Source organism: Boleophthalmus pectinirostris, unplaced genomic scaffold (assembly GCF_026225935.1).
Source record: "Boleophthalmus pectinirostris isolate CB_2022bp ecotype Guang Dong unplaced genomic scaffold, ASM2622593v1 HiC_scaffold_1, whole genome shotgun sequence".
Lineage (NCBI taxonomy): Eukaryota > Metazoa > Chordata > Actinopteri > Gobiiformes > Gobiidae > Boleophthalmus > Boleophthalmus pectinirostris.
Genome location: NW_026570970.1, coordinates 18,860,787 through 18,887,400, shown reverse-complemented (window position 1 = coordinate 18,887,400; position 26,614 = coordinate 18,860,787). Strand labels below are relative to the sequence as shown.

General features: G+C 37.1%; 6 protein-coding genes across 9 annotated transcripts; 3 read left to right on the top strand and 3 right to left on the bottom strand.

Annotated features, from left to right (window-relative positions):
* Positions 1–64: 64 nt before the first annotated feature.
* On the bottom strand, positions 65–3,740 carry LOC110173179 (rhodopsin kinase GRK1-like). The gene is made up of 7 exons (XM_020939167.2): positions 2,734–3,740; positions 2,076–2,203; positions 1,698–1,855; positions 1,546–1,629; positions 1,353–1,477; positions 1,082–1,283; positions 65–998 (listed from the first exon to the last, which is right to left on the bottom strand). The coding sequence occupies exons 1-7, from the start codon at positions 3,430–3,432 to the stop codon at positions 709–711; spliced, it is 1,686 nt and encodes a 561-aa protein (XP_020794826.1). The 5' UTR covers positions 3,433–3,740; the 3' UTR covers positions 65–708.
* Positions 3,741–3,873: 133 nt separating this feature from the next.
* Positions 3,874–9,103, bottom strand: tfdp1a (transcription factor Dp-1, a). Of its 2 annotated transcripts, none has more exons than XM_055151496.1 (12): positions 8,972–9,103; positions 7,354–7,433; positions 7,211–7,277; positions 6,964–7,085; positions 6,579–6,700; positions 6,337–6,505; positions 6,110–6,256; positions 5,954–6,022; positions 5,725–5,876; positions 5,483–5,649; positions 5,002–5,080; positions 3,874–4,922 (listed from the first exon to the last, which is right to left on the bottom strand). In XM_055151496.1, exons 2-12 carry the CDS (start codon positions 7,363–7,365, stop codon positions 4,784–4,786), a joined length of 1,245 nt encoding a protein of 414 aa, XP_055007471.1. In that variant the 5' UTR covers positions 7,366–7,433; positions 8,972–9,103; the 3' UTR covers positions 3,874–4,783. The 2 variants fall into 2 exon arrangements, with proteins under 2 accessions (XP_055007471.1, XP_020794805.1); XM_020939146.2 differs by lacking the exon at positions 8,972–9,103 and adding an exon at positions 8,023–8,118.
* Positions 9,104–10,266: 1,163 nt separating this feature from the next.
* dcun1d2a (DCN1, defective in cullin neddylation 1, domain containing 2a) lies at positions 10,267–13,948 on the top strand. 2 transcript variants are annotated; one of them, XM_020939162.2, is made up of 7 exons: positions 10,267–10,342; positions 11,370–11,586; positions 11,659–11,827; positions 12,132–12,262; positions 12,337–12,419; positions 12,518–12,614; positions 12,685–13,948. In XM_020939162.2, exons 1-7 carry the CDS (start codon positions 10,340–10,342, stop codon positions 12,762–12,764), a joined length of 780 nt encoding a protein of 259 aa, XP_020794821.1. In that variant the 5' UTR covers positions 10,267–10,339; the 3' UTR covers positions 12,765–13,948. The 2 variants fall into 2 exon arrangements, with proteins under 2 accessions (XP_020794821.1, XP_055007360.1); XM_055151385.1 differs by lacking the exon at positions 10,267–10,342 and adding an exon at positions 10,386–10,495.
* A 104-nt stretch (positions 13,949–14,052) lies between these two features.
* Positions 14,053–17,373, top strand: LOC110173214 (growth hormone-regulated TBC protein 1-A-like). Its single transcript, XM_055151375.1, has 8 exons — positions 14,053–15,165; positions 15,484–15,632; positions 15,951–16,109; positions 16,172–16,296; positions 16,489–16,585; positions 16,665–16,837; positions 16,905–17,090; positions 17,164–17,373. Exons 1-8 carry the CDS (start codon positions 15,086–15,088, stop codon positions 17,263–17,265), a joined length of 1,071 nt encoding a protein of 356 aa, XP_055007350.1. The 5' UTR covers positions 14,053–15,085; the 3' UTR covers positions 17,266–17,373.
* lamp1b (lysosomal associated membrane protein 1b) lies at positions 17,356–19,665 on the bottom strand. Its single transcript, XM_020939198.2, has 6 exons — positions 19,317–19,665; positions 18,833–19,026; positions 18,643–18,768; positions 18,493–18,559; positions 18,261–18,428; positions 17,356–18,191 (listed from the first exon to the last, which is right to left on the bottom strand). The coding sequence occupies exons 1-6, from the start codon at positions 19,369–19,371 to the stop codon at positions 18,052–18,054; spliced, it is 750 nt and encodes a 249-aa protein (XP_020794857.1). The 5' UTR covers positions 19,372–19,665; the 3' UTR covers positions 17,356–18,051.
* Positions 19,666–21,772: 2,107 nt separating this feature from the next.
* On the top strand, positions 21,773–24,789 carry LOC110173225 (high affinity immunoglobulin epsilon receptor subunit gamma). 2 transcript variants are annotated; one of them, XM_055165675.1, is made up of 7 exons: positions 21,773–21,912; positions 23,475–23,569; positions 23,652–23,681; positions 23,788–23,811; positions 23,909–23,962; positions 24,035–24,058; positions 24,135–24,789. In XM_055165675.1, the coding sequence occupies exons 1-7, from the start codon at positions 21,849–21,851 to the stop codon at positions 24,192–24,194; spliced, it is 351 nt and encodes a 116-aa protein (XP_055021650.1). In that variant the 5' UTR covers positions 21,773–21,848; the 3' UTR covers positions 24,195–24,789. The 2 variants fall into 2 exon arrangements, with proteins under 2 accessions (XP_055021650.1, XP_020794877.1); XM_020939218.2 differs by having other exon boundaries at positions 24,032–24,058.
* The last annotated feature ends 1,825 nt before the right edge of the window (positions 24,790–26,614 follow it).

The window sequence follows — 26,614 nt, the reverse complement described above, 5'->3', positions numbered from 1 at the left end:
TTAAACTGCTAACATGTTTAAAATAAGTAGTAATAATTAGTAATTAGAAACATTAAGGCAGTCGCAATTTGTATTATTCTTTATTATTCTGACATTCCAAAAGTGTTTGATAATATGGTATGATAGTGTACTTTGTACATCTTTCTCTAACTTTTGTTTATCCTCAACAAATAAAATGAATAATGTGTTTTCTATAAACTGTATTGACAAGTACATTGAAAGGTAATGCTGGGAAAGGTTTTGAGTATGTATAAGAGGACGAGTTTCCAAACAAATTAAAGACTGCAGTAAACCAACAACAAAATGTTTAAAAAATGAATTGAAGAACAAAGCTTAAAGGTGCACAATGTAACTTTTCTGAAAGGGGCTTCATCACCTAGTTATTTATTTCCAAAGAGCTGCTTTGCATGGAATGTCCAACAGCATTAAACCTATCCATCTTTCACTTATTCAATTACAGGAGTTTTTACTGCTAGAAAAAAATACATTCTCATCTGCTTGAAAAAGAGTTAAATGCTAAATTGTGGAACATTCCAGGCAAAGCAATAACTCAATGCAATGGAGACAGGCAGGTGGTGTTCTTGTCACCAGAGGTGTTACTTAATGCACCTTTAACACTAAATAATAAAGAAGGCTTATAAAATAAGTCACAGGGACCCATGACTCAGTATCTTTATATTGTGTAACTTTTTGTGTGTCAAAATTAGTTTAGGACACACAGCATGTGGAGGACTTTGGCTGCTCTAAAATGGACTCTCTGCGGAGGTCATTAGGGACTGTTCCATCTGGACCCCAAACATTCAGCTCTCCGTAAATACCCATTTCAATCATCTCTTCCTGCCATGGAATTGATATGTTGCCTGTTGAAAATTCATCAAAAAAGGTCTTGTCAAGGTCTTCCAGAGCAACTCCTTTCACAGAGGAAAAGGCCCCGACGTCATCCAGACTTTTGGCATACACCACTCTGGGGTCCGGTACAAAAGGAGGAGGCAGGATACCTGAAGAGGAAGAGTAAATGTTTTAATAAAGCACCACCACACAAATAATTATGTATTGCCTTTTTAACTGTGCAGTAAGCTACCTGCATTCAGCTTCCTCCAATTAATATTTTTAAAAAATGGATGTGCCCGGAGTTCATCACAGTTTCCATTTTTGAAGCCCATTCTCTTACTAGCTTCTTTTGCCAACAAACCATCACAGAGAGCTTTAGCATCATCACTGAATATGTCACAGTAGGTAACTTCCAATGTTAGCATACGCTCCTTCATCTCCTCTTTTTCAACCTAAACAAACAAGTTTGTTTTTTTTTACTTAGCAGGTGCATTTTGGCAGAAAGCTGTGGAAATACTGACCTTCTCACCCCTGTTTCTAAATGGGTTTTTAGCAGCAATAAACTCGTACAGAGTTACACCCAGAGAAAAGTAGTCACAAGAGTTGTCATACTTCTCTCCTTTCAGCATTTCTGGAGGCATATACCCTGTACAAACACAAAAATCATATGAGATGTGTGCAAATAATTGAACTACATCTCAATGTAAAACCTACCTGGTGTGCCAGCATAACCCTTTGTCAAGGTCTTCCCCTCTTTCAGTTCTACTGCTAGACCTAAATCAGATATACGCACATTTCCTGAAATAAAATAGTTTAAGTTAAAATACAAACATTTTCAGACAGAAATTCTTGAAAATGACAGTTACCATCATTGTCTAAGAGCACATTTTCGGGTTTGAGATCTCTGTATATGATTTGTTTCTGGTGTAAATGCTCTAAACCCTGGATTATCTGAGCAGTGTAAAAACAGGCTCTAGGTTCATCAAACCCTGGGTTGTTCTCATCCACCAGGTAGATATGGTACCTTTAAATTCAAACACATAGTAATTGATGAGTAAAAAGTACAATAAAATACAATTCAATTCAATGTAATAAATACAATGTAATTATTGCAAATTGTTGGTCTTAAGTTAAGACACAGGCCTGCATAAAGCAATAGGTTAAAAGAAAAATGTGAACTGCGAAAGTACTGAGAGTAGCACAATAAATGTAGTATTTCCATGCAAGAAAGAAGGTCAAGTTACTTTAGATCTCCACCATTCATGATCGTCATCACCAGACAAAGTTCCTCTTTAGTCTGAAAGGCATATGCCAGTGACACAATAAAGCGACTGTGAACCCTCTCAAGAATGCGCTTCTCCACCATCGCCCCCTGTTGGACATAAAAAAATACAAGGGCATTACAAAATTAGGTGCAATTTCAGCTATGTCAGTTGCATGAATGGCCAAAAATAGTTGTAATCAAATTTGGAGGGGGTAATGTTGAGTTACTATACTCAAGATTACAGCAATACTTTCTCCATATTGTGTTCTTCTGTGTGTTTGTTGTTGGTTGGGGTCCCTCACCTGCTTTTTTCTGTGGATATGTGATTGCTCTGCCTTGAATGTTCCACAGTATGACATTAACCAGCTCTACCTAATATTTATTGAATTACATGTGGTTTTATAACTCAAAAATACCTTGAAAACATGCACTCTGACTGTGAGCAGGGCAGCTTCTCCACAGATCTGACCTTTAACTGGGTCTGGATTAGTCTTCATGAAGATTTTAATACCATATTGTGAAACATAGACAGAGCAACAGCATCAACACATTTGATGGACCCTCCACCAGAAAAGTTACATAATGTTCCTTTAACTATATGGAACATTGTGCATCTCAGTGAAGCAAGTGTTGCTCACCTCATATCCTTTCCTCTTCTTCAGTCTCTTCTTGTTCAATTTTTTACAGGCATACAGTTTCCCTGTAGCTTTCATTTGACATGCTGATACCTCCCCAAACCCTCCTTTGCCCAGCACTCTGAAATCTAGGAACCAGTCTGCATCCATGGGCTGCATTTCAAGCCACTTCCACTGCAGAAAGCGCTTCAAGTACATACTCTCTAAAAAGAAGGTATAGGGAGCCTCCCGCAGATAGTCCAGTGTTGAAGCCAGTGCAGCAGCAAACAGATCATCACCTGCAGTCTCTTGAGATTCTTTCACTTTGGCTATGATCTCCTCAGAAAGAAATGGGCAGTAATGCTTGGCAGAAGAATCCATGTACCGTTGGACTATCTTTGAGGCTTTTTTGACTCTTTCAGAGTCTTCTGCCATATCATAGTCCTCAAGATCTTTCCAAAACCGACAAGCTCCATGATATTCCTGTTTGGAATCAAGAAATTCTCTAAACAGCCGCTTTCCAATGGGCTGTTCTACACACACAGAATCAAAAGCCAAATCCAGGGTGTCTCTAAGGTCTTCACACACTGTGATGTGGGGTAGTTTGAGGCGGCCATGGTACTTCTTATCCCGCGCTGCTGCTGCATTAGACCCATCAATACTTCCTCGAGCATTAATGTAAGCTGAATTTGCCACCACAGTTGTTAGGCCACCAATATCCATGATTTATGACCAATGGACATCTGGCAAAGAAAGTAGATGAACCCCTTAAAACTAGTGTGTAGACTTTGGAGAAGTTGCAGATCCCTGTAGACACTACGGTCTGAACTAGTCACAAGGTCTGTACCAGGAGGATCCCCACACACACCTGAGTCAACATCTTTCAATAATCCACTAACACCCTAATGCCCCAGACAAAAGACTTCAAGCTCTTATAGGAACAGAACATCACAGAGGTCAAATAGATTTGACCATGTGAACAGTCACTGGAGCTTATATGTAGATTCACTGTACAATTTATTTTCTTGATTATATAATTTGATGTAGATCGTCTCATCTATAAGCCTACCGGTCTAACAGTAGGCCAAGTGCTGTAGAGACATACTGGTCACTGTTAACAGGATACACAAAATTCATACCTATGGAATAATTATAGAAACAAAATTAAAACAATCTATATTTAATTTGCAAACTTATATTAGATTACACAAAAAGTATTTGGAAGAGTCAGTACATGTTGCTCAGTTTAAAAGGGATTGTTTGTTACAACAGTTTTGGTAGGTCTATTTTACCACTGGCCTCTACAGGATACTCTACACTACAATTGTCATAGGATTCTTACACGTAATAAACAAAGCTTATTTACCTATCAAAAACCTGTGTTATGAGGGGTTTACCTTGCTGGTGCCATTATTTTGTAAACACTACCAAGGCATTGCAGGACAATGTAGGAAAATTCCTTGACTTAATACAACAAAACATACTTAGCAAACATGAAAGCAGCTGCCTACAGAACAGAAGGAAGCCGGCCCAACACAATCAGGGTTAAGAAATCATTTCTACGTTTTGCAGGAACACAAACAAAAATGTATCAACAAAATGGTGTAGCCACATCCTTGGATGGTACGACAGCTGCAGGCTAACCAGAGTCCTTGGCGTGGCATCATCAGAATGTTAAAGCAGAACATTTGGCCATCCCACAGTTTTGATCAGATCAGCCACATGTTCACTCGCAACACTGAGAAATTCCACGACATACATTATACATTCTCCAACAGCAGTACATTTTACAGGTGGTTCTAGTGGGATGGCTTATAAAGACACAGACTGGACATACAGTTTGTTGAGCAACAGTTCCCTTCTACAACATCTCAACTGGATGGTGCAGGTGCTTGTGATTCAAACGCAGAAGTAAAGGCGCATTACACACCCATTTCTTTTTTTCTTTCTACTGAACCTCACCCCTGAGGAAACCAGAAATGCAGGCATTGAAAACTGGGAAAAGGCGACAAAATTCCCATAGTGAAGGTGATTTTAAGGACTGTGCTTGTTGGAGTTGAGAGGTGTAGATAGGTTAGTCTTCATCGTCATTCTCGTCATACTCATCCTCGTCGTCATCATCCCCCATGTAAGACACTGGAGTCTCCACACGAGAGCCGCTGTAGTGAGAGTCATTGGAACTGGAAGCCATGGTGCCGTCAGTACAGCCATCACTGTTAAAACATTGTATATGACATTACAATGGCATATTTAGATACTGGGAAAAGTAAAGGAAGTGTAAAGGGTTCAAACCTGCTAGCAGGATATCTGGCTCCATTTGCAGAAGATCCACCAGTCATGTAAACATTACTAATAGGACCCTTTGCCATCTCTAAGAAAACACAGTCGAGTAGATTTTAGAGTCACAGAAATTCACTTCAGCACAAACTCAGCATATAACTAATCACTGTAATTCATAAAATCCTTTCAGATAAGACACACACTCCAGACAGTCACATACACATCACTCAAATTATTCCACTGGGTTTGATGTCAAATTTAAGTTGTTTGGCACCATTTATTTTTTGTTAATAATAAGCAGACGTGTGGGGAGTTGTCTGTGCTACCAAATTCAGACATGTAAATAATTTCCAACAGAAATGTACTATGGGTAATTGAGAGGGTAATTAAGGCATATACGCTCTTTTAGTTTTTACAATTGTAATATGTATTTGAAGGAAATGCAATTCAAATCATTTTTCAGAACAGCAGTTGGCATGTGTATGATACTCACCAATAACATAAGGCTCCAGGGCTTTTGGCACCAAGCTGCGTGCAACCTTTAAGTCCTCTGGTGAACATTTTCCCACTTCCAAGCCACAAGCCATACCCATACGTTTTAACACCTCAATATCATCATGGATCTCAAACATGCTATCAAAATTGAACAAATACTCAAACCTGCAAAAAGAAAAGATCAGTTAAATGGTGTTCAGTGATTTGGTAGATCTGCATAACATTGAACATAGCAAATACTTGTCATTGGAAATGCTACAATCAATCACGGTCTTCTTGCTGGTGTTGACAATAATGAATGGAAGATGTATTATTGAATTTGGAGGTGGAGGTCTATTTGCCTGTTGTTCAGTCTGTCTGTTCCGTTGCACCAAGTTTTTGAAAGCTATTTGCTGTACAAAAAGAAATGTTTGTGATTACATCTTCCCTGAGGTAGAAATACATTCTCTTCTGTGATACAAATTCACACCTGTAGAATGAGCTCCTGAAGCTGTGACTGTTTTTGTTTAATCCTTTCCAGCCGCCTTTGTCGTTCCACCTAAATATTTAACATAATATTTTTATAACATCCCTAAAAAAGAAAACACAATTCTGAAAACTATGTCACAATATTAAGTATTCTTACCTCAAGGTTTTGGCACTCCTGAGCTGAGTTAGTGGGCAACCCAATCCACTTGATTTCTTTCTTCTCTTTAGAGATGATGTTCATGGCCATCAGCACATTGAGTGCATCATACACACGCCGCCGAATGTTTTTCTGGTCATACACATGCTACAATACAAGATTGAAATTCCAAGATGTTACTGATGGGCTCTAGTCCAGGTTAAAGTGTAAAAATACACAGAACTTACTGCATCATTGGGTGACATGTGGTTGTCTGCAGCAGAGCTGAATTCTGCAACAAGTTCATCAGCCACTTCATTGTAGGTTGTGACTCCTTTTTTCTGAACTTTTTCACAGACTTTCATAGAGAAGTGCCTCAGGCCTTTGCCATTCTTCTCTCCTTTTTTGCCACGTTTACTAAAGACAAACTTGTTTGTTATTATTTTTACAGCAAGAGGTTTTGCAAGAATTTGGCACAGCAGACACTTACCCAGATGACCAAGGAGAGGCATCTGGTGGTTGGCTCTGTGTAAGAAACTGAGAACTGGGAGTATGTGGACTGTTTACCAATATTGTGTTGGATACAGTTGGCCTCTGTGGTGTTCCAATTACCTAAAATACACAAATAAAAACAAATGTTATAAACATAATGTAGTAACTAAATTTACTGTAAACTGCCGATATATAAAAATCTGTTATGTATACTGTCTATACACATAATCAGATGATGGATATAATCCTGCTGACTGTAGAATTGATAAGCTTAGGATCAAGTGTCTTTATCTTTCCTGTGTCCGGTCATTGCACATGCAAGGTCTATCAACGAGCAATCACAGTGACCTGTAAGAACTCTGATACAGATGTGTGGAACTTACCATGTGTGGAATATGTTGCATATGTGCAGCAATGTTTACATTTGACGGCCCAAGTGTTTTAGGAAGTAATTGCTTGGCCACAGGGGTAGCTGTGGGCTGAACAGTAACCAAGGACAGGACACCTATTTCAGGGAAAAAATAAAGTTTAGTAGTGGAATATCAATTACAATGTATGATTATCATTTTCATTATATGACACACATTTCAGTGTATTGTTCCATTTTATCAGAAGCATAATGTACTTTACCTTTACTAGGACTCAGATTCTGATCAATAAAAACCTTTAGCTCTCCATTTGTTTCAATAAGACCAGCCTAACAAATCAGAAATATGAATGAAAACCAAACAACACACATCTGAGGCAAAGGATGAGTCATTATCATTACTTACATCTTTAGCCATGATCCCAAAGGACCGAGGGAGTTAAGCTTTTGTACAACTGTAAGTTCCTGTTTGTCACTTTTCAAGCCCTTGAAATACACAGTATAAACTGATTATTAGGAAATGCACTTTTCATTTTAGGTGATAAATTTATGCCCTGCAATCAATTAGTTTCATTTTTCCAAATTGCAGTCTTCCAAATAAGCCTATCTAAAAACAAGTAACGTAACCAAATTTGATTGCCAACTTTTGGCAACATCCAAAAACACTAACATTTCAACTTTTTTAATGATTTAAGTGCACTAGGGCCTGTACTAGATATCGATCTCGTCTGGAACTTTTGCTTCATGTCCTGAAGCATGCTTTAAAGAGTCGACATTTAGTGTGGACATAATCAGTGCTACGGAAAATACTGGAGAAAGGTTGAATACCATGCTATCCAAATGGACCTTTACACATATCTAAACATACAATATAGTGTGTTCAATACACAAGGCTAACTGTTCTGCTAGCTGTTAGCTGAGCAAGCTAGCGCATGTTTTGCACGGACTGAAATAATTGCTCGAATTTGACGTTTGGTGCATGGATTAATGTAACTCTACTATTCCACATATTAATTTGCAAAAGACAGAATATTACGTGTTGCAACAAATTAGTATAGCTGTTCTATGCACTTACGAGTGCACTCTTCTGCTTCTTCGACGGCTGTTTTTGTTGGCATTGAGTTTGGAGGAAGAGGAGGTCTAAATCCTCACAGAAACAGGAAACTACAGTAATAGGCTTTAAATGAGTTTGTTAATGCTTTTAGTACAGGGTAACTGTTTTTAATTGTTTACAAAGTCATTTCAACAAATCATTTTTATTGACGTTACAGAAATAAATAAAATGGCACAAGTTATAATACTATTTGGCAGGGACAAGATACTTCTATAAAAATGCAGATATTAGGTCAGAAACATCATACTATTAACTAAAATCCAACCCGGTACATGACAGACTTCATGGGCTTTTAGAGCAGTTTCTGTGTAATTCGCATTCATAGTAATGACGCACATATTACAATAATTGTATTGGTTTATTAATCAATTGTGTGTCGATGTGCAATGTCTTTTGCACCTAATGAAAGTTGAGTGTGTAGTCTGCTAAACCAACACACCGTAATCATTTGTTGTCCGCCTCCGTGTTTTCATGTTTTGATATAATATCGGTATATAACACGCAATTTTTAATTAAACTTTACTTCCGCTTTCCGATCAAAGTTAATGCACTGGTTACCTAATAACCACACAAATAACCATTTGTGGTAAAGTTCATAGACATATTATATAATACAGATCTTCCCGACCGTCAACATTGAGTATCGCAGATGCTCTGGAGTCACGGTCTGTGCGGTTTCTGCTCTACAGCCTGCGCTTTGTTCGCCTCGCGGTGATAATGGGCTAGGAGCAGGCTGGAAGCTAACACAAGCCAGCTGTCACCATTTTGCAGTAAATACAGCGTTGTATGGGCCACGATTAACACAGCCGATTATAACCGCTCTTTAAAAAAAAAAGTGCATAACGATGATTAGCCGGGCTGCATTTTGTGTAAATTAAACTTGACCTGAGGCCATATAAATATATCTTACCGGGGTAGTCAACACACAAGCTAGCGGCTAGTTAGCTTCACTATCCACTCGAGGCTAAGCTACTACAACAGTGCGTCTCTCAATCGGATCTTGGCGGTGCCTCACTGTAGCTTCGTTTGATTGGACAGCGTCAATGAGACGAAAGCAACTGTCTTTTTTTTTTTTTTTTTTTTTTTTTTAAACCAGTGGCTCCTTGAACTGTAGGACAGTGCCCTCTTTCGTTCAGTAGAAAAAGCGTATAAATTGTATAAAAATACAAAAACTTCATTGGGAGATCTGGTAGAAGAAGATACTTCTTTCTGAGGGAGTAAAAAATATAAATTCAATCATTAACTGATTATGTAGAGCAACATGACCGAACGTGTAATCCAATACGTCATTATGGTTATTTTAGGCTTGATTTAATAACAACAACAAACAATGATGACTAAAACTAAAGTAGATTTACAAAAGTAGACTAAAGTAGATTTTGTTTTGTTTTGTTGAGTTAAATTAAACAAAATTAGGAAGAGCTGCATCATCTGGGCTGGCACCTTGGCTTTCCTCCGCTGCTGCAGGAAGTACATTCTCTTTTCATTAGGCTGTAATTTACACTGTAGATCTTCACTGAAGACATTAGAAACTAAACTAACTACTAACTAACTAAAACTAACTAACTAACTAATTAAAAATATCTCAAAACTGTTTTTTAGATGTTAGCTATTTAAAATAGCTTTTATCACTGCTTTTGACCTAGACAAGGTGAAGGCCAAGAGTTAGTAATGCTGTAAAAAAAAAAAAAAAAAAAAAAAAAGATGGCTATTTTAAGGATATTAATATAAAATATGTTATTTCTTATTCCCCCCTTTGCTAGATTCCATATCGTATGTTTCGTGTTTCCAAACTTTTGACTGGTAGTGTAATTATGATATTATACTACCTAATTATTATACTAATTATTATAAATGTATTCACATATTGCCTCTTTAAATGGAAGTTGATTTTCTTTTCTTTTTCTTTTGTTACAGGAATAAGTCAACACATATTTCTAGCCATAATGATAATAATGATATAATTTATTTATTTTATGATGAGGAAAAACACGTTTTATCTAAAGGAAAACTGCGTTATAGTGTGAAATGGCGTAGCCTTCTTGGAATTAAGGAAGTGACTTATTCCATACCCTAAGCAAAATATTGTTTTTCTTGACTTGACCGGTTATTTTAGTATATGTGTTAATGTGAAATAATATGCTGGAGAGTTGGGGACCGAAGCCTGAGAAATAAAGGCATCTCCTCTAATGCCATGGCTGTTCTGGATGAGCACTTCCGCGCATGCGTACCATGAACAATACTTGGGCTCTCAAACTGGTCAAACAGCGGTGCGAAAATGGTAGGTAACCAAAATAAACATTAAGCCAATCGCAGGACTTGGCTCCCTTCCATTTACATATCCAGTGTGGAGATGATACCCAAAATCCACAATGTCTTCCATTTCTTAAGCTTGCCGTGGACAGTTCTTTGGTACACTGCTGTTATAGGGAAGGTCAGTGATATTTTGAGAGCAGCCAAGCTAGCTCCTCGTCCCGTTTTAGTCAATCTAGTAACTTCGTTTATGGCAAGTGTTAAGCATTTATACACTATAGGTTCCGTCACAGTATCCAATATTGCAGAATCATACTGTCAGTTTGTGTCTGTTATTAAGTTATCATACATTTTGCCTGCACGTTCTGGCTAATTTTGCTAACGCTAGCTAGTCAGTTACTAGCACTAGGTGCATGCAGAGGGGTCGCTTAACAACAGTGCCAGTCTAATAAGTGCATTATTACCGACACATCGAGCCATTAAAACTCTGTAAATGAAAGAGAACTACTCAAAGGCAATATAAAAGGCTCTCCAAACAACGAGTTCTACATTGATGCCTATCTCCGATTTCAGGAAACGCAATCCTCAGTTAAGAGTCCTGACAACTCTGATAACACTTAAGTATGGCGTTTCTTTTAATCACATAGTGTGTTTAATGGAGGACAGATCAGTGTGTTTTCTTAAATGTTCGTGGCAGAGATTTGTAGCACTTCACATTCATGATGGCATCTAATTCCCCTACTCATGTTACGTCTAGCTTTAGTGGGAGGGGGTACAGCATGTGCCTTGAGAATCCACAACATATCTTTGGAAATGCCCATGCTGTCTCTGAGTTGGATATAAGCAGTGACACTATATGAGCTGTGAACGTTAGAGGTCATAGAGTGATCTATAGAAGTATGATTTTGAGAGTTGTTTACACAACGTTTTCCTGAATGTACATAGATCTATGTACCTTGTTGTGTGTTTCGTTTTTTGCATTGCTATGTATTTTTCTGCTGCTGGCTCTGATTTCAACCCCGGTGCCTGACAACCCTTGTCCTGTGCTTCTACAGCATAAGCTGAAGTCTTCGCAAAGGGACAAGGTACGGCAGTTCATGTCCTTTACACAGGCTGGGGAGAAGACAGCCGTGTACTGCCTAACACAGAATGACTGGAAACTAGAGGTTGCTACAGACAACTATTTTCAAAATCCAGACCTCTACTGCAAGGAATCTATGAAAACATCAGTAGACCGCAAAAAGCTGGAGCAGCTTTACAATCGCTACAAAGGTACGGTTTGGGGCAGTAATTGACATTAGTCAACAGTTCTGATTTACATCTCTTTTTTTTTTTTTTTTATAGATCCCCAGGATGAAAATAAGATTGGTATAGATGGAATTCAACAGTTTTGCGACGACTTGTCGTTGGATCCCACGAGCATCACTGTACTTGTTGTTGCCTGGAAATTTCGTGCTGCCACTCAGTGTGAATTCACCAAAAAGGAGTTTATAGATGGCATGACTGAGCTGGGGTGAGTGTTACCATTACTAGTTTCTGATATGGCTGCCATCTCATGGACGTAAACAGTGCTCAGGGTATCTTTGGAAGTTCTTTTTAGTGACTGCCTTGGAGGGAGGGCTTCTATTTATAGTTTCACTAAACTGTGGCTGTAATGCTTGGAGTGTTTCAAACGAGGAATTGCAATAGCTGTTGTACATTTGGACATCTCGTTTGTTGATGTATCATGTTTGCTATTTTGCATTGACACATTTGTGGGGCAAATAACAACAACAAACAACTGAGCCTGTTTTATTTTTTGTTAAATCTTTTCCTAGATGTGACAGTCCAGAAAAGTTGAAGGCACTTTTGCCAAGATTAGAGCAAGAACTTAAAGATAGTGGGAAATTTAAGGACTTTTATCAGTTCACCTTTAACTTTGCAAAGAATCCTGGACAAAAAGGCCTAGGTAAGGACTATAACATGGGTGTGATTTCGCCTCTAGAGATATTTCCAATCAACCCAACTTTTTTCTTTTTGCAGATCTGGAGATGGCTGTAGCTTACTGGAAGCTTGTTCTTTCAGAACGATTTAAGTTCCTTGACCTTTGGAATAAATTTCTATTGGTGATTCACAATAAATATTTCCAAAGTCCATGATGTATCTTGATGTTATTTACCGCTTGCACCTAATTGTCTTTTTGACTTTCTCATATTCATTTTAGGAACACCATAAAAGATCCATCCCTAAAGACACATGGAATCTATTGTTGGACTTTGGAAACATGATTGCAGATGACATGTCCAACTATGACGAGGAAGGTGAGTGTCTTTAAAATGCAAATCTCCTTTAAGTAATGTGAAAGTTAATTTTCTGTTACTTCTCTTTTAGGAGCATGGCCTGTCCTTATAGATGATTTTGTGGAATTTGCACGACCTATCGTTACAGGATCAAAACGCAAAACTCTCTAATTTATATACCAACTCTGGGCGCCCAGGTTGTTTTCTTTTACAGTGACTTCATAGTTTTTTAAGACTTGTACAAAAAACAAAACTTGTAAACTTCACCATAAAAACAGAAGCACTTGAAGCTGTCAGGAATCCACCTCAAAGAGAGCTGAAAAAAACTGGCTACATACTTGTCCTTTCAGTCGGAGGTGTGGGTTGGACATCGCCAGTGACACCTTTTTTCTATGGTGGAAGCTCATTATCCTGGAGTACCTTTGCCTCGCCTCTGGATGAGAGTAACATGCCTGCCAGGACTCCGCACGTTAGCTGTGATGACAGCAGCTCTGAAAGGAGGTTACTGGGTCTGCCTGAAAGAAACCAAGGCGAGAAATTGTGTGTTTTAAGATTCTTCTAAGTCAACTTTGTTATGTTTGTAAAGCTCTGGGTGACTGTGCAAAGCTCTGATGTCTTATTGTTGGGACATAGTGCTCACTACACCAGCACAAGGACTGTTGCAGTTTTTACTGTACATACTGTATCTATTGGGACAGTTTACAGAGAGCTATATGAAGAATAATATAATTGTCAATTTATAAATACACAATTCTTTTATGTACAGTAAATGCTGAAATCTCATACAGGATGCCTCAATATTTGTGGATGATGCTGTTATTGTTAGATGGATTTGTCATGTCAAGGAGTTGTGAGCCTCTAAATGAAAGCATGTTTAAATCATTTACATAATTTGGGCAGTTTTCAATAATAGATTTTCACACAAGAAAGTGCTTTAATTTGAATTGTTGGTTTGTGACGCTTATGTGTGCCAGGCTCATCTGGGAACAGGTGTCATGTAGTCAGTCTTACCACATCACAGCCTATTTTTTCTGAATGTAAAGAAGTTATTTTTAATTGTCTAAGTAGATCTGTCAGAGATGTTAATTTAAGCAGGATTGACAAGTTTAATAAATGCAGACCTTTAGGATTGCATGATGCATATCTGTTATGGCATAATGGCAAGACACTAAAGTGGGCATAAACAGGACAGTTTGCCTTAACAACACCTGTCAAATATGTTTTCTGGTTGAGCCCATCTCCAGTGTTACTGAAGGTAGTGAAAATTTGAATATTGTTAATACATCATGTAAGTAGCTAAGTATATTGTTCATTCAAAATGAATAAAGCATGAGTTTTTCATTATCACAAAAGCATTAGGCTTTTTGTTGAAATTATTTCTGTGTCAAAGTATAAACAATATACTCACAAATATAAAGAACATCCCTTTTAATTGGAGTTGAGGGCCAAATGACAACCTCTGGAGCATTGACCTGGTCAGTTGAAGGGATTATTGAAGAGTTTCAGTTTTTGTGTTGTTGAAATAAAACAAAACAGCTTCACTGTGAGTAAATATTAAGACAAACCCTCAAAACAGTAATGGTCTCAGGTGGAACCTGCTTTTTTTTTCACTTCCACTTTTACATAAGTTTTACTTTGCAAAGCACAACCCATCAAGAGGACAGCTATTTTTCTTTGAAGTGACAGCAGCTGCTAAAACCATGCAAAATAAGCTTACCAATGGCATCACTATGCCTCACTAATTTATCAGAAACAGACTTTGCCATAAAACAAGTTGAATCGTCCTTTTCACACCAGGGCCCCATGCTTTTCATGGATTACAGCGGTTCACTCTGAACACGTGACAGGCATGTAAGGGAGGTGGCACACCTGCATGATTCCATGGAAATAGAAAATTTAAACCACCTCCACAGGAGGCATCCAGAAAAGATCCCCTAGCCTCAGCTGGCTTGGGGATCCATTTTGAGTGCCCAACTACCCTGCAGAGAAAACTAATTTCAACTGCCTGTATCCATGATCATGTTCTTTCGGTTATTACCCAAAGCTCATGGCCATAGGTGCGGGTACAAACGAAGACTGACCAATAAATCAAGAGCTTTGCCTTTCGACTCAGCTCCTTCTTTGCTTCAACAGGCCACCTGCCAATCTCATGCTCCATTCTTTCCTCACTTGTGTCATATTAGAATTGCAGTAGGAATAAGAGGCTCAATTGGTATAGTAAATGGTAAAACAGAGGCAACACACCCACAAATATGCATATGCTATTTTTTAGTTTGCACTCTTAATTTAGTACCTGGCTTAGTAAATGTGCCCCTTAGAGCATTAGAATTTTCCACTCCTTCATGCAAATATGCTGTGCTCAGGTGCAGGCCTACTGGGCGTTCCCTACAGAAGCCCTTCCTCTTCTGCACTCAGGTAACATACTCAGTTGACATTTTGTTATTTGCCATGGCTGCAGGCATTTCTCTTCAAGTGGTTGAAATTGTAAACTAATGACCAAGGGATCAGTGCATCTGGAGCAAATAATGGCCAGAGAAATGGAAGGAACTGTTTCTGAGCCTCTTTCAAATGAGTAAGTCTTATTTGTTATAGTTTATTGCTTCAGTTTCTTTGAGCTTGTTGTATAATTGCTTTTTCATGTAAATCCATTAACTATACACCTTTAACTAGGTAAAACATTTTATTTTTTTTACTTTTCTATTTCTATTTGTAATTTAAAACAACACTCACTCCGCTTGGGTATTTGATCTGTCTGTCCTTAGAAACCCTACCCAGCTCAAGCTGCTAGTTTTCCTTCATTAGGGAATAGTGTATGGGGATGAAACACAATCCCACTTTGGTCCTATCAGGCTTCTTTGAGCAGTAATTTCAAAGCTTCTCAATTGTGCAGCAGGACTGACCTGTATGGATTCGAGAGACCTCATGATTTTGAAAGCTACAAAGACATGATGGATACATATGCCACAGTCCTCAGTAGAAGGTCACAAAGATGGTCCCAACTGCTTCAGGAGAAACCAGATGTTGAGAAGAACATGACAGGTATCACAAACAGATAGGGCTGCAAGACTCATCATAACTGAATTGAAATTGTAATTTGAATAGACACAATTAGTAAATTAAGGATGCAATTTTTGAAGTACTGTAAATAACTTCACAAACCACAAAATAACCAGTTTTATTCTGCATAAAAAGTTGCTAAACCTGTTCTGAATTGTGATTCTTGTAGTTTGTCTGTTCATATTTCAGTCTACTTATCAATTCTCCTGGACATGTTCAAAATGTGAACTTTGAACAAAAGGTCAAATCATAGCTCTCACATATATGATATATAAAATGCATGTTTTTTTTCTTGGCAAGTAAAGAGATTTGTGCGGAAAGGTGTGCCCAATGAGCATCGTGCCAGAATCTGGATGGCAGCAAGTGGTGCCCGGGAAAAGCAAGAGAGTAACAATGGGTATTACCAGTCACTACTGGCAGCTGAGCATGACACTAAACTTGAAGAGACTATTTACACAGGTAAGACCTATTGTTTTTATATAAAAAAATATTTGTTCTGAATAAATGTTTGCATTTTACAGACATGCATCGAACGTTCCCTGACAACATCCTATTTCAAACCAAAGCGGAGTCATGCTTGCAAAAAGCTTTGTACAATGTCCTGGTGGCATACGGACACCACAATAAAATTGTAGGATACTGTCAGGTAAAAAAGAAATGCTACTTAACACATTGACATTGACATTTGCTTTAAAACAAGACAATCTAGTTTCCCATATCCCTGAGTAAAATAAGGCTACTGGAGCACAGTCAGTACCAAATCTCAGCAGTCATTTATACTGAGCAGGTGGTCAGTTTGAATTGCCTGTAACGTGTATATCTGTATTTTCTTTATCAGGGAATGAATTTTATTGCTGGATATCTCATTTTAATCACCAAAGATGAAGAGAAATCCTTTTGGCTCTTGGATGCTCTGTTGGACAGAATACTCCCTGGTACTTAAAGGTCCATTTTAAGTAATGCCTAAAATGTTTGAGTTTGCACCAATAGTTTCATTCTAATGAACAATTGTAGACTACTACAGCCTTGATATGCTGGGTCTGAAAACTGACCAGGAAGTTCTAGGTGAACTTGTGAAGGCTAAAGCTCCAGCTGTGGGTCAGCTTATGGACCAGTATCCTGGTATATGGACGCTGGTGGTCTCTCGTTGGTTCATTTGCCTGTACATTGACATTCTTCCCATAGAGGTGGGGAAAACAATCTGTACGCAAATGCTGTTAGCCAACTGTTGACCCAGGGTTGTTTGTTTTACAGACTGTGTTGCGTATTTGGGACTGTCTCTTTTATGAAGGCTCCAAGGTGCTTTTCCGGGTTGCTCTGACTCTGATAATTCACCATCAGTCAGAAATCTTGAGAGCTCGCTCTCTGCCTGATGTGTGCGAGTGTTTTAAACAAATGACCCAGGGAGTATTCACTCTAGACTGCCACACCTTCATGCAGGTGTGTAGTGTTCACATCTTTTACATTGTTTTTTGTATGCAGTTTTATCATAGGCATTACAAATCCTTTACAGAAAATATTTACTGAACCTGGAAGCCTATCCAAAGCAACTATTGAGAAACTACGAGAAAAATGCAGAAAACAAATTACTGGAGAAGAATCTCACCTGCCATAAGGATTTTTTACATTGTATTTTGCGACGGGTATTTTGTACAGGTTTACTTTAACAATTAAATAGAGTTTGACGGAAAAAATACTCTTAAAATAAATTCTGAAATCCACATTTACTCTTTTTATTGACCTCCCTTTTAGATATAACATCAGTCCATTAAAACAATACATGTAAACAAGTGACAAAAAAAATAACATAATATCAAACATTACATGGCAGAAGCAGCGATGCACATGAAAGGTTTACTTTCCTACATGTAACCTTTTCAAAGGCACTGGTATTATGGCTTACTGCACATTTATAAATAACTGTAGTGAAATATAATTTCCCTTTAGCACCCAAAATATCAAGTCTTAATTGATCCTAGCTAATAGCTACACTGTGAAAAATAACATTTTGAAAGATGACAGACATTTCTTTACGTTCCCCTGTTAAAAGTGTAACGAACACAGCAGAAAAAGTCAAGAGATGGTAGGATTTAAATTAGTGTTTTTGAAATGTTAAGATGTTTTGAAGTGATGGTTTGAGACAAATAGCCAACTATCCCTTTTTGCACCTTTTAGAAGACAAACTAACAATTGTATTTAAATCCCTGCATTAAAATGCACACAGATTGAGAACTTTAATGGGAGATTATTAAATCTATGTTGTAACAGCGTAATCATAAGAGACATTTACAGAAACTTGCAAGTGAAAAAGGGCAAGATGGGAAATGGAAAACAAACTAGAAAAAAAAAAATAGTGGTTTTCAGTTTGTGCACACTGGCTTTATAGAAATGAGACTACACTTTAAATGGTCTGATAGCCTACATGACTCCTCTTCCTGCCGATCAGGTAAGCCAACAGCACAATAAGTACAAGTCCTGCCAAAGCTGCCCCAACCACAATAGGAATTATCAAGTCATCTTCATCCAACATGCATTCCAGCACTGAAAAATGTACACCTCATGAGATATTACAAATATGTTTAAGAATAATGGGAAAATAGAGGAATTTACCAGATCCAAACGAATCTCCGGTCAGACCAAAGGGCTGCACATGTAGCAAGTATGTGTTAAGTGAAAAGTCCGATGACACTTTTAGGGTCTGCTCTGAACGACACATGTATGAGAAGCCAAGGCTCCCCTGGAGATAATCCAGGCTGTCATTGTGGGCAGAAAAGCTCTCTATACACAAAAAAAGAAAAGGTGAATTTCCAACATATATTAATGTATATAATATTACTCTTACCTTTCATGTCCGCCCATATTGCCAAAATAGACACACCATTCAAATAGTATTTATTAGATGTAGTATTCTGGGAATAAAACAGATTTAATTTTAATTTAATGAACACAAAAGGAGTGAGGTGATGACATCAGACTGACTTAACAAACTTACTAAGGTGAATGTGAAAGTAAGTTCGGTCTTTAGGCCTGATTTGAGTATCAAAGTGGCACTTTCTTTGCCACATGATCCTGAGCTTGAAGTCTCATTTGGATTAAGGTTGACAATGTTTTGCACAGTCTGTAAAATTGAACAAAGATTAATATGTTAGATGCAAAGCACACAAAAATAAGTATTTACACACCTTGTTTTCAGCAGAATTGAAGCTTATATTGATCTGCAGAGCCATATTTGCTTTCAAACAGACTGTGCCGTTCTCATTTTTGGCTCTATATTGTCCTTGAGCAGGTATGCCAGGGCCCTCCTGAGGTGGAGGAGTCGATGGTGGAGGTACAGGTGTGGAAACAAAGTCAGCAGAACTTTGGTGCAAAATAGTCACTGCAAAAATACAATTGCTGTTTGAGTATTCTAACAACACTACTTTTTGACGGTAGATGGCAATATTGTTATAACAAACAAACAACAATTACACTGTACAAAAGTGATTGAAAAGAGACAACAAACTCTTGAGTGAGTTGTTTAAAAAAAATAAAAAATAAAAACATACCTAGTTTTAGCTGTTTGGGGTTCATAATTTATTTAAGAAATGTAGCTATAACATCAGCTTTCTGGCGTTATTTCGCTTTCAGAGCATCACATTTTGAACAACACAAGCTAGTTTAACTTACCGAAAACTAAAGACACGGTCAACCCCACGTACAATGCCATGCCAATCTGTGCCATTGTACACAGCTTTCTCAAAAGTTTGCTTTCGCAATTGGTGTCACCGCAACAGCGACACAGCAGCAGACAGCCAACTACAGCCAAAAGCGTTGTCCCGCTAAGCTAACTTTGGGTTATCAATAACTCCCCACAAACGATAAGACCTGTGCTTTTCAACGAACTGTTGCTATGATTTAACGCTTCTGGTTTCACGAAGTAAATCAACAAAGTGACGAACAACGCGCGAAAAATGAGATGTGGCGTCGCGAGCTGTTTACCGCCGCAGAGCCTGAGCCCGCGTCACGTGACACGACGCTTAAAACAGCATAGTGTCACGTGACCTTCGAAACTGCAGCTGCCTCATCTGTTTATTACTCAAGTGAGAATAATTAAGTATAATAAATGGTACAACAATTATCACACGCACATAGTTGTAATATTACATACATATATTTTATGCACACTGTATATTCTAGAAAAAACGAACAGATTCAAGAGGAAATCATAAAAGGAGTTATTAGAGTTACACCTGTTAATGGAAGCTAATGGTTTTGTCTTCACTTGTACTGTACGTAGCACTGCACAACTATACTTCTTTTCGATATTTGACAGTGAACTAGCTCTGCTTGAGGAAACATAACCAGAATGACAAATAATTTTTTACCATTATAATGTTATTATATAAAATGTTTTCATAATGAAATAAAAAAGTCTAAATCCAAAAGTTATTATTAAATTATTGCTACTTGTGTTAATGTGCATCATTATACCAAACCGAAAATATTTTACCTGTACTCCATCACTAATGGACTTGTAAAATCACTTCGGCATCATAACATCTCTACTTGGTGCTATGTCACAGTCTAACTGTAGTACAGTCAACATTTAAGCTTGATGAGGAAGTCTATTATGCACTCTTGACTTACAAAAGTAGCCTCTCTGCTTTAATTTGCAATAAAATCCAACAATCAAACATATCTGTCACACTTTGCCTAAAGGACACTGGCATTCTATAAAATTTTAATAGAAATGATAAAAGATCTTTACTACTTTGCCTAAAACAACAGGCTTCTATAGAATGTTGTAGCTCACTGAAGAATATCAACTTTGTCTGTAACATATCCATTAAGGACAATTTAATATTTTTATATAATTCCTGTGAAGTTGGCTAATGCATGCCACTGTTAAGAACCACACAATGTTTGTTTTTGCACATCACAAATATATGTGATTCTATAACCAAAAGACCATTACCTCTCTTAAGAACACACACCAAAAGATTTTACATGAATTTGTACATGTGGCTCATGTCCTAAAGGTTCTCTTCAATTATTTATACTGGTCACACAAAATAGCAACTACTAACTAGACTCACTTTACTTAATTTTGCTTCAACATGGTGTGTAAAATGTCTCTAAATTAGGGATATTGTAATTTCAAATTTCATTCCAACATCACAATTTTATGATTTTTTTTCACAATTAGTGACACAATGACCACAATCAACAGTGATTGTGCCATTTTCATCACACATGGCTTTGTTTACATAATGATTACATTAGTTTCTTCTCTTTGAATCTTAGACATCTAAAGGCTGACTTCATCTATGTCCACAAACTAATTATGTCAAATATTAGGCTACTGCATCCCTAAACATGAGAATTACAGGTCACAAAACTTTGTAGAATCTTCTCTTGTGGCTACCTGTCTACGCCCTCAGCAGTTTCTGAAACCAACTAAGAAGTGCGGCTTGTGCAATTCAATAGATACAAGTGAGGCACTGCTGGATTGTATGAAAAAAAAAAGTTGTTTGTATTTCCTGTATCCATGGAGACGATGCAGGAGCCTGGCTAATGAGCTAGCTATAGAGCTCTGTGATGCTTTTTAAAGATGTGATGACCCTACCTGGCCTGTCCTCCTGTTAAACTGCACTGAGACCTTTAATGGAGACACAAAGGCGACTGAGAAGAGCAGTACGCTGCTGCAGCTAAAACTGAATTTCCCTCAAGCTCTGTAAAGTATCTCTCTTTCTCTCTCTCTTTCTTTACTTACTTTACAACTTAGAATTAAGGTTGATTAACAGAAAAAAAATAATAACACACTGTACATTTTTTTTTACAGTAGATAAATAGGTGGCAGCAACAATAGGCTTCACAGGCCTAATGTAATTTTAAAAAAAAATTATAATGGTCCATACAAAATTTCAAATTGATGAAAAAATTAAATATAAAGAAGTGTTGTAAAAGGAACAAACAAGAGTTAAGAGGAATTACCTAAATTAACTACTGACCGGTTTATCTTAACATTGTATCTTTAAATAATGTAAAAGATGGAGGAAACGGTTTGAACATCTTGTCTTGTATACTAACCAGGGTGAAGCTTTGATGAAGTACTTGCGCAGCGATGGGCAGGTAGTCAGTTCAGCCACTTCCTGTGCTGAGGTAATCTATAGCAGCAGAGACACTAAAAGTCAACACAGAGCAGAGGAAACTTGTACGATGGGATGTATTAAGATTGTGGTGTCTGTTCTACTTGTCCTGTTGAACCCAACTTCATGCAACGGTAAGGTCAACTTCTGTGACTATTTAGTATCTTTATTATCTAAACATGATACAACCGTAAACATTAAATGATTATTATCTGTAGCTCTGAAACAGGCACACAAAAAAGATATTCTGACATAATAGGCAGAAGCAAGTGTTTTAAGTTTAAGATAGTTATCTTGGTAGCATACAAGCATAATGTCAATGTCCAAAATTATAAGTCTGCTTTTTGTGGATCAGAAAAGATTACTATTTGCATTGAGGGCTTAAATTGTTAGAAATAAATATAAATTAAACCCCTGGTCGTACTAATAATTATAGTCATTAAAACAGCATGCGATTTTAAATTAAAACATAGATGCTATATATTTTAAAATAAAATCATAAGAGGTCAACATGAATTGAGGCTCATAAAAAGTGAGTTAGAAAGTTGGCACTGTACCTGCATCATGCTAAAAATGTTGAGAACAAAGCAAAATCGTTAAATTGTGCGTTTTCTTTTCATAAGACCTGAGCTAAACTTGGCTACTGTTCCAACCACAGAAAGATAAAGGGCCTTACAAACCTCAGAAGCAATGCAACTATCAATGACAGGAAGACATGATGAGCGCCCTGAGCCCACTCAAACAAGCTCACGCACTTTAACCTCTTTTCCGCTGTTGAATAATGTCAAAATCGACCTAAATCATGCTGTTAGTGCTTTTTTGTTCAAAATCCGCTAACTCTCTGAATGTGCTAAACAATTTTAATAAATTACTGTGTTTCCGTCACATGACTCGATTAATATTAGGCCTACAAAAAAAAAAAAAAAAAAAAAGATAAAAGATAGAAGATAGAAGATAAAAAATGTTGTGCAGTTCTCTGTGCATTGTGTAACTTTTCTGGTGAAGGCTCCATCAAATGCTTTTCTCCATGGGGTTGATATTGCTTTGTCTGAAATGTTTCACTGTCTGGCATTAAACCTTTCTAACTTCATGGAGACCAAATCAGACTAAGTTATAGGTCAGATCTGTGGAGTGGCAATCCCTCTCTCATTTCTCATAATCAGAATGCTTGTTTTTCTAGGTATTTTTGAGCTATAAAAACACCTGTAATTTAAAGCTGTTTAATGTCATACTGTGGAACATTCCAGACAGAGCAGTGACATATCCTAGAAAGCAGGTGACGGACCCCCGACCCAAAAGTTACATAGTGCATCTCTAAAATAGGCTACTTACTTACTTTTTTCACTTGCTTCACACATTTCTTACTTTGCGTTTTTAAAATGTCATTTGGCGTGTTAATATAATTTTAATATCTGTGTCTTTTATTTATTTTTAATGTATTTATTTGTAATGGCTTTATTTATTTATTGCTGTTTTATGATTTTGCTCTTTTTTTATTTTACTGGTTTTATTATTTTAAGACTAATGATGACTAAATATGAGTGTTTATTTTATCATTTTATTATTGCTGTTGTTATTATTCTGTATTTGTGCAGCACTTTTTTTTCACAAACTGTTTGTTTGTGAAATGTGCTATATTAATAAAGTCAATTGGATTGGATTAATACAGCTGTCACTCTTTTGTGATGTCCTACAGCTTTGTCTTACATAGACCCAATGATTTGCTACATCCTGGATGGGGTCCTCATCTTTTACTGCATTGTAGCAACAGCCTTGTTCTTCAGAGAAAAGGTTAGCCTATTTATAGAAGATATTATTCTTTGTTAGTCTCTGGGTTAACTATTGTTGTTATTTCTTTATTATTATTTTTAAGCTTTCACACCAAGTTCCAAAAGCTGTGCCTGTGAGTAATATCAGTTTTTGTTTGTGTTTGTTTATACTCTTCACAAAATTTACACTTGATTGACTGTAGACTAAACAAATATTTTTCTCCTTACCCAAATAATCAGGACTCCAGTGGTGGAATTTACCAGGTGAGAAATTACTCACTAAAAAATCACCAACAACATGTCATAGCTATAAATATTTACAATTTATAACACCTTTTTACAATTTATAACACCTTTATAGGAGCTTGGGGAGTCAAGAAATGCAGACCCGTACGAAGTGCTTGACACATTCCAGGTAAGTGTCAAAATGTATGCTTTAAAATATTTGCCCACTTCTAAGTAACTGATTGTGTGTTTTCTTCAGAAGAAAAAAAAGAAAAAGAAATCCAAGGTACAATGACATATAATCCAGAGTCTTAAAATCAAGTTACCAGAATCATAATTTTTACAACTCTCCCCCATCACAGGGCCCACAGTCTGCCGGAGGGGCAGGGGCCGAGCCTGTTCCTGGGACCTCGTCTGCTTGAAATTCTTAACGATCACTGATCACACACAAAAAAAACATACCCATATTTGTGAATGTGTCTGAAATGTCTTACCAATGGTGGAAAAAGTATTAAATTTTGTTACGTAAAACTAGAGCCAATGGATGGGAGAAAAAAAAAAACTCAAGTAAAAGTATCACATGAAAAATCTACTCAAGTAAAAGTATTAAAGTACCTCTTTAAAAAAACTTGAGTACTTAAGGAATAAAAAGTAAATTAATTTTGCAGTTTTTGTGATAATAATATAGTAAAGCTTCAAATGTAATGATTTTGATGAATAATTTTGCTCAACAAAAACAGATATTTTGATTTGCTCAAACTGCTAAATTCAGCAAGGCTCATACAATAAAAAGTACTTTAACTTTACTTTTACTGTTCAAAAATGCAGCAGAAAAAGTAGATATCATCTCTGAAATGTAGTAAAGAAAAAGTAAAAATATCCACTTTACTTTGTTTTTTTTTTACTTGTTATGTTCCATCACTGGTCCTTACGTTTATAGTTTAGGTGATGTTCTGTGCTTTAAAAAGTCTATGCCACTTACACCATCTTAAATAAAAAGAAACCATGTCAAAAACACTTGGAAAATGGTTTAATGATGTTTACAACAAAAGATAACTGTACAGTTACAGTAAAAGATTATGTGTATAAAAACAAAAATACAGCAGACAAATGCATCAAAACCTACTATATATCCTGATTCACATACTTAAAACTACACAATCTTTCAGTTTTACGCCACCACAGTTGGAGGCAGGCTTTTTTATAAGTTTGCCCATTTTTTTTTTGGTCTTTTTTATGTTCATGTAGGATCAATGTTCCTCTGAATGATGGAAACCAGAACTCTTTACAATTAAGTCCTGGTAAGTCACTCATTATTAACTGCAGAGTTCAAAAGTGGGGGCAGGAAATATGAACACATTCGTTACAAACAGCCTGAACTTTGAGAAGTTAACAAGAAAGCATTCATGGAGATACATAGTCAGTATGTACATAGTTGGCATTTAATTTTGTTAAAAGCAATGGTCACTTGGATTGAACTGATATTACACACGACACCCCAAACATACAAAAATACAAATATCTTCAAACCTACCAAGAGTAAGACAGTTCTGATATTAGTTCCATGCTGTGACAGAAAAGGATAACAATAAAGTTCAACAGACAGTCTCACACAAGTTATTTTCTCAGAAATATACCAAAATATACATCTAAGCTTTGGAATTACTGAGGCTAGGACTAAAGCCAGTGCTGGGTTTGTCTCTTAATACACATGCTGCAGGGCAGAAAGGAAGAGACAGACAGACAGGAAAGAGATTTCTTTGGTATCTGCATTTGTCAAAAGTTAAATATTTGGATTTTTGCTTTGGGATAGCGCTCATGAGATCATATAACCTCACTTGAAATAAAGCATTAAACAAAGTGTCACTGAAGCCCATTGGCCGTTGCCATAGGGACACGGTCCAAACAGAGAAGGACCGTGATGCATAGTGTCACAGCTGATCCGTCTGTCGTGAGATGTCAAAACAAAGAGTGGAGACAGCGATGGGACAGTTATGTACCTGGAAACAACAACTATGTCTATGTTGTATGGGAACTACAGTGTACATATGTAAAAGAAGTAACCACACAACATAAAAAAAAGGTCCAGAATTATGGGCAAAAAAGTGGATCCTACAGCGTTAAAGACAGACAAAGACATCGAGTCCTGAGCATTACAATGTGCACAGGAAAAAACCCTCAGTGTGTATTAGCAAACATCACCCAGCTACTATCAAACTGGTTCAAATACATGTGTGTCTCACCAGCCCCCTCTGCTCTGTCTGACTTCCCCCAACCCCACCACAGGCACTGAAACCACTGCTAGCAACACCACAGAGCATTTGGCCCAATGTTGATGTCATTTTTACTTCTAATTTTTTTGGACATTCACATGCACAAGGAGCAGACATTAATGAAAAACTGTGGTGAGCGAAGGCAGCTGGAATTTGATGCAGAGCAGTGTTTGGGGATGGGCAAGACAGTGTCACTCTTATACAATCAAGTTAGTAATCTTTGGTTAAAATGTTGTTATCGCAATGGAACAAGAGCAGGCTGAGACACTCATGTTAAGTCACAAACCTACCTGTACTTTGTCGCTAAAACAATAATAAAAAGATTGTCAAACTCAAATAGACCTCTAAACATATAATAGAGCACATAATCTGTCAAGAGAAATTAAAAAGAAAATAAATAATGATGCAGTACAGTAATAAGGCAAAAGGAACAAAAGGCAGGATCTCATCGATATCCAGTTTGTGTATCCTGTCTCCCTCTTGTGGCCTTTTGAGAACAAGACAAAGTACAGGTGGGAATGGAACATTATACTTGTATTATTTGTGTATATTTGTTGTGTACTTAGAGT

Coding starts and splice junctions, on each gene's coding strand:
- LOC110173214 (XM_055151375.1), top strand. CDS start 15,086: ATGACCAAGGGATCAGTGCATCTGGAGCAAATAATGGCCAGAGAAATG. Junction 15,166..15,483: donor TCTGAGCCTCTTTCAAATGA/GTAAGTCTTATT, acceptor TCAATTGTGCAG/CAGGACTGACCTGTATGGAT. Junction 16,110..16,171: donor TGAAGAGACTATTTACACAG/GTAAGACCTATT, acceptor TGCATTTTACAG/ACATGCATCGAACGTTCCCT.
- lamp1b (XM_020939198.2), bottom strand. CDS start 19,371: ATGGCACAGATTGGCATGGCATTGTACGTGGGGTTGACCGTGTCTTTA. Junction 18,560..18,642: donor TTACTTTCACATTCACCTTA/GTAAGTTTGTTA, acceptor TTTTATTCCCAG/AATACTACATCTAATAAATA. Junction 18,429..18,492: donor AATATGGGCGGACATGAAAG/GTAAGAGTAATA, acceptor TTTTGTGTATAG/AGAGCTTTTCTGCCCACAAT.
- LOC110173179 (XM_020939167.2), bottom strand. CDS start 3,432: ATGGATATTGGTGGCCTAACAACTGTGGTGGCAAATTCAGCTTACATT. Junction 1,856..2,075: donor ATGAATGGTGGAGATCTAAA/GTAACTTGACCT, acceptor TTGAATTTAAAG/GTACCATATCTACCTGGTGG. Junction 1,284..1,352: donor TTAGAAACAGGGGTGAGAAG/GTCAGTATTTCC, acceptor TTGTTTGTTTAG/GTTGAAAAAGAGGAGATGAA.
- dcun1d2a (XM_055151385.1), top strand. CDS start 10,415: ATGATACCCAAAATCCACAATGTCTTCCATTTCTTAAGCTTGCCGTGG. Junction 10,496..11,369: donor ACACTGCTGTTATAGGGAAG/GTCAGTGATATT, acceptor GTGCTTCTACAG/CATAAGCTGAAGTCTTCGCA. Junction 12,420..12,517: donor TTTGGAATAAATTTCTATTG/GTGATTCACAAT, acceptor TATTCATTTTAG/GAACACCATAAAAGATCCAT.
- tfdp1a (XM_055151496.1), bottom strand. Junction 7,086..7,210: donor GAATCTGAGTCCTAGTAAAG/GTAAAGTACATT, acceptor TCCCTGAAATAG/GTGTCCTGTCCTTGGTTACT. Junction 4,923..5,001: donor GCCAGATATCCTGCTAGCAG/GTTTGAACCCTT, acceptor ATGTTTTAACAG/TGATGGCTGTACTGACGGCA.
- LOC110173225 (XM_020939218.2), top strand. CDS start 21,849: ATGGGATGTATTAAGATTGTGGTGTCTGTTCTACTTGTCCTGTTGAAC. Junction 21,913..23,474: donor GAACCCAACTTCATGCAACG/GTAAGGTCAACT, acceptor GATGTCCTACAG/CTTTGTCTTACATAGACCCA. Junction 23,570..23,651: donor CCTTGTTCTTCAGAGAAAAG/GTTAGCCTATTT, acceptor ATTATTTTTAAG/CTTTCACACCAAGTTCCAAA.